Genomic DNA, 9,085 nt, shown 5'->3' with positions numbered 1-9,085 from the left:
TTTCTTTTAAAGTACACATTGTTTCTTCCTGTTGCCAGAACTGTAATCATTTAAATTTAAAAGGTGTTGTTTCCACCATTTCCTCTGCAGCAGCATTGAAGCTCTTACAGTCCTGTTTTTATTTCCATATCCAAACAGTAGGTTATAAAAATCCCAAGGATCCAAACCTGAATCTAAAGCACCATCTATATGGCACAGTTGGAGAACAAATGTCCAAAATGGTAAAATTGTAACAACTGATTATTTCAGAGGTGAATAGAGCCAAGTTTATACCAGCTATATTCAGAGTGGTGGCTGAATCCCATCAGAGATTTCACCGAGAGCCCCATTTCTGACTCCACCAGAGCTGATAGCAGCTTTGCCACTGACTTCCGTGAGGTCTGGGAAGTGAGAGAGCCAATTATGTCCACTCCTTGATGTCCCTACTACTTTCAGTTATTTTTCAGTTATTACGTGATCCTATTTAGAGGCTTATAGCATTCATATTTTTTTTTTAATTTCTTCAGTTGGGATGAAACACAAGATGTACATTTTTAGGGAAGCAATGAAAAATTAGGAAGATAATAGCCTGACACAACAAAGCTAGACACAGCTCTAAATAAGCTTTCCTAACTCACCTTGTCCTACAGAGTATTATTTTTTAGCACTGTAGTCATTTAAAAATCAAACATCCCTAAAGAACCATAAAATGTACAGCTGCTAATAAGTGTAGCACACTACAATTACGCTCTTTAAAAAAAGCCAAATTGACCTTTTTCATCATGTTACATGGGAAATTAAAATACCAGGCAAGTAATAACCACTGCTTAAACTATATAATAATGCAAAGTAATTATAGGTTCTAATGCTATTTAAAGTCCTATATCAATTTTGTCTTGCCACAGAACTGAGAAGCTGTGTTCTGAGCAAGGCAGGCAGAGGCTCCCACAGTACCCATTTAAGAGACACACACAGTGTCCTAGGTTTCGTTTCCCAAACCCTTCACATCCTGTTTTTTTCCAAACCACCGTCCTGGTATCATTATTAAAGCGCCTAATATATTTCTGTTGTTCGCTTCATTTATTACATGCCATAATGGGGCTGCATATCTTTAGTGTTGGTTATGCACAATTAGCACTTAGTTATTGTCTTGTCACTTCAGCCCATACAAGACAAACTTCTTTAATGTAAGAAGTCAGCTAATCTTCATCAGTCAAGCAAAGCAGACAATGTTTGTTAGCCGGAGTGCAAAAGATTTTCATCATAGTTAACACTCTTGGGTCTGAGGAAGGGAACTTTCTTTTTCTTCCCCCCACCCCCCTGCCAAAAAAAAAAAAAAGCACAGCTGTTATGAATATTTTTAATATTCCTCTTTTACCATTACAACTGTGAAATAATGTACAATTTCACTTCGCAGCTAACACACGTCGTAGTGTTCCCTGGGGCCACTGATCCCCCCGGAAAAGTGCTGTTAGATGCTTCTGAAATGGAGCTTAACTGGGTTATTTAATAATTCTCAGCCTCGTTATTCCTGAGCCTTCAATCTAATCTTTTATTTGATTTTTACTTTGCATGTATTTTGGGCAAAGAGTTGCTGAAATAGTCTTACAGGTGTCTTAGACTGAGAACAAAAGAATGAATTTACCTGAAATAGAGTCTAGTTCATCTCGTGAAAACAGGGAGTGGTTCCAGGAGTTTCGAAGAATTTCAGAAGTTCTCGAAAGTGACCCTAATCCTGATTCTATTGCAATAGCTCTCATGGAGCCTAATAAAGCAGACTTGCCTGTAGGGTACCTTTCTTCCTCACAATTTAGGACTAGTGGCCCTCTGAAGAATTAATTTTCGTTTATTTACAAAAAAATCCTATTTTATGGATGTTCCAGCATAGCTCTTCTGTGGTTCCTATGGCAAACCACCCCACTGACTATATTTTCTCATTAATAGCTTCAAATCTTTTGTTTTTTGTTACCTGTCTAACAGTAAACCCCCACACTGCTAGACACCTGACCCATCCCAGCTTTGGGGTTTTCAGATCTACTATGAAACCTTTTCCTCTTTTCTTTTAAACAGAAGAATCTTGTCAGTCACCATGTCATTAATAATTTCTGTTGTCCTTTAGGATCCTTTTTTCTTCCTCTGCTCAAGGTAATCAAAACCACACAGCAGATTCTGAGTGAGGATGTGTTTATAAGACAGCAGTTCATTAAGTTTCTGCTGCCCCTTTGTATACAAAATAATGTTATTCAGGGGTTTTAGGTTTGCTCTTTCCTTTCACTCCAGCCACTAATTCCACCAATATGGAATTTATTTATTTATTGAAGAGAATATTTTTATTCACAAACACATCAACAATATCCAAAAATCACCAGTGGGTGTATCAAGGCTCACCAGCTATTGCAAGACCTGTTTAGCCTTATTCCCAATTTCATATCATCTTCCCCCATTAAGTTTTAAAACCTTTGGGTCATTCTCTACAGTAGATCTGCAGAGCATGTATTGCTCTCTGTTTGATTCCACACTTCATTTTCAGCTATCATCTACCATTTAGGTTTTTTCCTCTCAGAATGCATGCAATGTTCATGAGTACAGTTCATGGAACTGTTTTCTTCAGACTGCTCTACTTTGTCTTTGCCAACACTGACTTTTTTTTTTTTTATGTTCTGTGCCTGGTTGATTCTTCCAGCCCCTTCTGCTTTTCAAGCTAAGTAATATTTATATTAACACACATCTCACTGATCCTTCGGGCAGCCCGTTCTTCGGTCTTGCTATTGCAAGACCTTCACATTCCTACCCTTTAAATGATTGATCCTGGCCCAGAGAGATGCCTGCCCATTTTTGCCTAGTGCTCTTTGTGAAGATTCAGTGATTTTTCTGCTTTTATGGACAACTCCACTGTTTGCTTTATTATTTTTGAGTATCTACAACTCACCATCCAGTGCAAGTCTCGGTGTGGATGGTAATTAGGCTCCCTTCACTTAAGGGGACTTTTGTTCGGGCCATGAACTCCAGCTCTGAACTGACTCAGAACATGCCTGTCCCTTTCTTGGCCTCCTGAATGTGACTTTTTCAGAGTGAGGAGAAAAAGGCATTGTCTCACATACTGTATTCCAGGAAGACAGACTGTAGGCGTCGGCCTGAAAGAGAGCTCCTGAGCCACTAAGCCTGGTCCCCTGGTGTCAAATAGGCACTGTCTCCTATTTTCCCTTTCATAAAGCTATTCAGCTCTAGGATCTAATTGCTCCAGCCAGCCAGTTTTTGAGATATTTTCCCCACGTTTTTCTTGATACTGATGCTTAAAGCTGTAGCAATTTGGTGAATATTAAGCTCTGCTCCTAGCCTAAAGGTTTTAGCATCCTCTTATCTCTCATGTCTCTGTCCAGCTTACTCCTAATTTGAAGTTTTTCCATCGCCTAAGTACCTGCAGAGCTTAGTGACAGTCATCTTAATGGTGTGAGTGTTCCCCTTTCTTCTCTGTAAACATATTTAACTTCTCTTCAGAAGCCCTTCACCTCACACTGACAGTAACCTCTATATATTTAATTTCTGCAGAAAATTTAAAGGGGGGGGGGGGAAGGAAACCACTGGAAAAATAAACTTGTAAACAGACACTGCCTTTCACACTTTGTCAGGTTGCATGTGTGTGACTAAGAAAATGGAGTGGAAAATCTTGCAAGTGGGCTCAGCTGTATCTGTGCTTGACACTTTTGACTACAGCAATGATGTCAGTCTGCCTTCGGCTTTCCCACTTCCCAGAGTTTATGTGTCCTTCCTCTCACTCTCTGTCGGCGTCTTTAGCAGCTTGTTCCCTACTTCTGTGATATTTTCTTCCTGCCGTTGGAAGTCAGCTCAGAGTATGGCTTAAAACCCCCATCTGCTACTGCTGAGAGGTGTTTAAATCAACTGTTCTACCCTTCTATCTGAAAGCCTTTATTTTAATAGAAACTGGACTGAAAATGGTTACACACTCACTGAAATTGCTGTCCTGATGTAGTTGTAAACACTTACCTCCAGTATAAACTGTAAAATGCCCACACAATGCTGCCTTTGTTCTCTGTCAAGCAGGGGAGAGGGAATGCAATGCCAGGGACATCCTTATTTCAAACACCAATATCAGATTTTCGCGTGAGTGGGCATTTTATAAATTCTGACGGCCTGAGTGCTGCTTATTTTCATTGGATGTCTCAAAATTTAGAATACAAATTAACATATTGTCCATACCTGCTTTTTATAAAATAGTACATGAAAGGCACAGCAAGTTGAGGTTTGCCATTTCAAGTTGAACTGGGATTCTGTGCCTATGTATTCTGCAAGGTACTGGTGAAAATGCACAAACTCAGGCACAGCTCCCACTTTCCAGCCTTTGAAATGGACATCTTGACAGAACCCCAGAATTAATAAACCACAGGTGTGGGCTGATGAACTGTGATGTAAAAGAGTGGCTTTGTTCTCTTGGTGATGCACAGAGATTAACGTTAATGTGAGTTGTACTGGAAGCTCAGCATTTAAAAGGAGAGGGAAGGAGAAAAGCAGAGCCCAAGTTGCATCACTGACTGCAAAAAGCAGAGGGGAAGGATGTGGGCGTGGTAAGTCTGAGCTGTCCTAATCCTCAGGAGATCAACCAAATGCTTCCAGATTTTGTCTCCTTCTACAGTGACAAAGATCTAACCTTACCAGAGGAGGCACACACACAGCCATCTTCGTCCCCAGCAATATTTCTCTTGCTTTCTTAAGAAGTCTTCAGTACCTTGACACATGTCCTGTGCATCAGAAAAGATGACAGACAGCAGTGAGATCTCCTTAAATGTCTGTTCTGAATAATGAAAGGACTACTTCTCAAAATGGAAGTTTTATACTTCTTGTGGTTAGTCTAGGCACACCTTCCCCTTCCAAACAAGGTGATAACAGAGGTCATTTTGTAATATAAATGGCCTTCCTTTTGCCATTGTGAAATATGACAGGAGTTCTAGGATGTAGGTTAATTATAATGGTCATTCTACTAATGTCACAGTCGTGTCAAAAGTACTATTATCAATTTATGGTGCTAAGTCCAATCTGGCATGTTAATGCAGCCTATTGTATATTCTTTCCTGTTCATCTTGCATGCCTATTAAAAAAATTGGGTGAGGGTTTTAGGGAAGGCTGAAGACTACCATCTGCCTGCTAGAAGAGTAATAATCTTGCCTAATTATATACTCCTAACACAGTGGCATCTTAATATGCTCTTCCACTCCATTTAATATATGTGCCCAAATGGTGCCCTGATTTACATCCTATGCCAATTCCATAAAAAAACCCCAACCTTAGTGGGAGGCTAGGCTTCAATTTACCCTCCCATTTTAAAGCTGAGCCAGGTTTAAATCTTGCAGTGTGCAAACCCAATCTGAATTAGTTACAGATATAGCTCTTTCACTTCAGAAGAGGCTAAATCTGCTTTTGAGAGTCAAATAAGGTTGAAAGTGTGAATGGCCAGAATTCATCCTACTTCATCTGCTTACTTGCCCTGTTTCATTGTACCTGGGAGCCAGCATGCCAGGATTAGAGGTTTTTCAGCTGGTGTTTACCACTTTGTCACCTAATGAGCACACAATTCACATATTTAATACCCAGGGTCCCACACAAGCCTCACCATCAGCCTTTGCCAAATATACTTGTCACCGAGCTTGCACAATGCGAAAAGAGTGTGAAGAATTTCAACCCACAGTATCACAAGCAGCAGGTTTCCCCCAAGGCACAGAGGACCATCCAGAGGATGTGTTCCCATGCAGACACACCCCCACCCCACAGGTTATCACACAGCCAAGCATGTCTAGACAGACCACTGGCAGCCTCTCCATGAGCCAGCTGCACGCTTGGAACGTAAGTGATCTGTGGAACTGTGTATGTTTAAAGCCACTCATGCATAAAGCTGTCACATGCCACATGCCACGTAGACATAGGTAGAGCACTCCTGGCTCAACACATGCAAAACAAAAGGCATTGACACTTTTTATTGGGAGAGGCATCCTGACACTCCCATGTAGCTGGTGCAGTTTAATTGAAACTGTGTCACTCCTCTGAGGGCTGAGAAACAAAATCCTTCAGCCAGGATTTTGGTGCAAGCAATATTGCAAGAAGTCACACGTGTTACATATTGCCATGCAAGCCAATTGCACTTCAGCAGTGTATTTTTCATTTACTAAATACTTTAAACAAATTAGTTTGCTAAGGTCTGTCTTACCCTGGAACAAAAGGAATACACAGCTGAATAACGTTCTCAGTTCAGACTTAGTTCTTTCTGATGGGTGCAAAGGTGGTTTTGTGTCCCACTGGTGCACTGGGTTCGGGGGGGTTTTGTTTGTTGTTTGTTGATTTTAAATGTGACTTCTTTGGGAAAAGCAAATTTTACATGTTGGCACTAGTCAAGACTCCTTTACCTAATCTTGTAAGGTGCGCAAAAGAATTCTTCTCAGCGTTGCTGTCAATGGACAAAAATACAAAAGATGGAAGCTAGAAAAAAACCACCAAAGAACAACTTTTATGCACAAATTCTACATTTCAACATAGCTACTCAAAATCATTTTGTGTTGTTAATAGCCTAGTATGCCAGGATTGGGGTGGGAAGAATAATAGCAACCTCTAAATTCTGTAAAAGAGTGTAGACCATAAATAACTTCAAGATTTCGGGATCCTTGCATAATCTCTATTTTCAATCATCATCAGCAGCAGGCAGTAATCCCACAGAAAAAAAAAGTCCACAAATAAACAAACCAATTTTCCTTTAAGAGCAGAGCTAATTCTTTTCAATCCACTTTTTTATTACACTATTTTCCCTCTATCTATTTAGCTAGCATAAGGATAAATTTCCAAAGCTACCCAGTTGGAAAATAAATGGGTTCACTGTTTGTCTAGCATTCCAATCTTCACAAATGTAAATCAGTCCAACTGCTACTCATTTAAACCTCCAACTTCACAAAACATTAAAGGACTGCTCTCCATACACAATTTAATCTGTGACAATTCACCAAGATTTCTGCTTGAACATTATTAGAAATTGACTATCTGATAAAGACAGGCCACTGTCAGGGGGCAGGTGGGTCAACCTGTGTCATTTATGGAGTTTTACTGGGTCAACTACAGCAGGCACCAGTATTTGAAGGTTAAATTGTTACAATTAAATACATATACAGCTATTCCCATAGCTACTCTGCTGTTAAATCTACCATAAACAACACAAGCATTTATATCTGACCCTAATTGTGTCCAAGATGTCACCATTTGGAAATTATATTAAAAAAGGACATTATAATCCGTTACACATTAAACAATACTTTATGTACTGAGATCCATAATTAGCTGGTAGAAACTGGTTTCATTTATTCACATCAGTGTTAAGGGGTTCATTTAGGTTACTTTCTTTCATTTTAATTGGAGTAAGGCAAGCAGTGCCTCCCAGTATATTTCATAGCTGGAGAGTTCACTACAAACAAAGGCATGTAACCCTGCCAAGGCAGTCACTAGGGAAACTTTTTTTCTGCATTGGCCCCATTCACTTCTCCCTAACTATCTTCAAGAAGATTGGCTTTGTCAAGGGAAAGGGTTGAGGGGTGTGTCAGGGAAGAGCCTTCTTAAATTCAAGCGTATTTTTTAGCTGGGAAATCCTACTTGACTCGAAGTTTGAAGTCAGCCAGCCAGGAGCATTAATATTATGTGATTGTCCTACTCATCAGAGAAAAGCAAATGAAATCTCTCAGTAGCGTTTTGCAGCAATCAGATGATTCCGATGCACGTAATAGTATAACGAGGTAGGTATGCTGATACCACAAGAGAGAGTAGTTAGCTGAGTAACTAAATTTGTAATCAACTCCTACAGGAAAAAAAGAAAAGAGGTTTCTCTGCAAGCCTGTGTGTGTCTAGTTTGCACCACAGTATTTGTAAAGCTGTGTGTGTGCTAGAAACAGTTCCCCGAATCATCATCTTAAATCAAATCTAGTGAAATATCCAACTGGAACACGACAAGAAATTCTTACTGGCACACAAGACAATTATAACATATCTCAGACAAGCTTTCCACTGCACGCAATCACCCTGTCTTCCTTCTGGTTTGCACAAAAGCAGGACATTTACTTTTCACTCAGCTCAGCAGCCTGGGATATTTACTGGGTTTTTATCTGTGTGCCGGTGACCTGATCCAGGCCTCCCACAGCCCACGGTGGGCTTTGAATGAGGTCTTTGGCTGGGGAAGCAGAAGTGCCTGAATGCACTAGATTTTGTTGAAAGCACAGGATTAATTGTGGCACCTCTGCTGGGTTTTCCCACGCGCACACTTGTCTGCGGGCGCTGTCCAGCCAACACTTGCTCGACAACCCTCACCTGTATGACCATGTCACATTATTGATCCTCAACCTATCTCCTTCTTTTCTTTTCTCTTTACTATTTTTAATTTCAGATTTTGTGTTGGAGACAAATTTTTCCTGAAGAACAACATGATTCTGTGCCAGACAGACTATGAGGAGGGTTTAATGAAAGAAGGTTATGCACCCCAGGTTCGCTGATCGGATGCCACATCATTAAGAATAAAAAGCACTACGTTCTTTTATCTTTTTTGCTCAACATGTATATAAGAAATGACACAGGAACCTACTGAATAGCATAGATATAGGGAGACAGAATGGTTGCGTGAAATAAAAGGCGGACTGCATCTGTATGTAGTGAAAATTGCTCCAGTTCAGAGTTGAATGTTAATTAAAAAGGTACTGTATATACAGCTGGATTCTTTTTGCTTGCTCTTGGGATTTTTGGTTTGTTTGGGGTTTTTTGTTTCTTTTTGTGTCATTTGGCATGAGATGTTTATTTTGGACTATTGTACATAATGTATTGTAATATTTGAAGCACAAATGTAATACAGTTTTATTGTGTTACCATTTGTGTTCCTGTTTGCTTCTTTGTATTGTTGCATTTAGTACAATCAGTGTTTAAACTTACTGTATATTTATGCTTTCTGTATCTACCAGCTATTTTAAATGAGCTGTATCTTTCTAGTAAAAAGCATTAAAGAGCAAATCCCAACCATTATGCTACACTTAGAGCTTAAGAATACTGTTTACATTAAAACTATTTAGAAAACTAA

The 9,085-nt window shown here is 39.7% G+C and overlaps 1 protein-coding gene across 1 annotated transcript in view; it reads left to right on the top strand.

Annotated features, from left to right (window-relative positions):
• The window catches only part of LMO3 (LIM domain only 3), a gene marked incomplete at both ends in the record, with an annotated part of 54,458 nt that extends 45,948 nt beyond the window's left edge, over positions 1–8,510 (top strand). Inside the window, one exon of the mRNA XM_082280057.1 lies at positions 8,405–8,510. Coding sequence (XP_082136183.1) covers positions 8,405–8,510 — 106 coding nt within the window. The remainder of the gene's footprint in view (positions 1–8,404) is intronic.
• Between the last annotated feature and the right edge of the window lie 575 nt (positions 8,511–9,085).

Source organism: Coloeus monedula (assembly GCF_965178545.1).
Source record: "Coloeus monedula genome assembly, chromosome: 4".
Classification (NCBI taxonomy): Eukaryota; Metazoa; Chordata; class Aves; order Passeriformes; family Corvidae; genus Coloeus; species Coloeus monedula.
The sequence above is the reverse complement of the archived record's forward strand: the minus strand, read 5'-3'. Positions and strand labels throughout refer to the sequence as shown.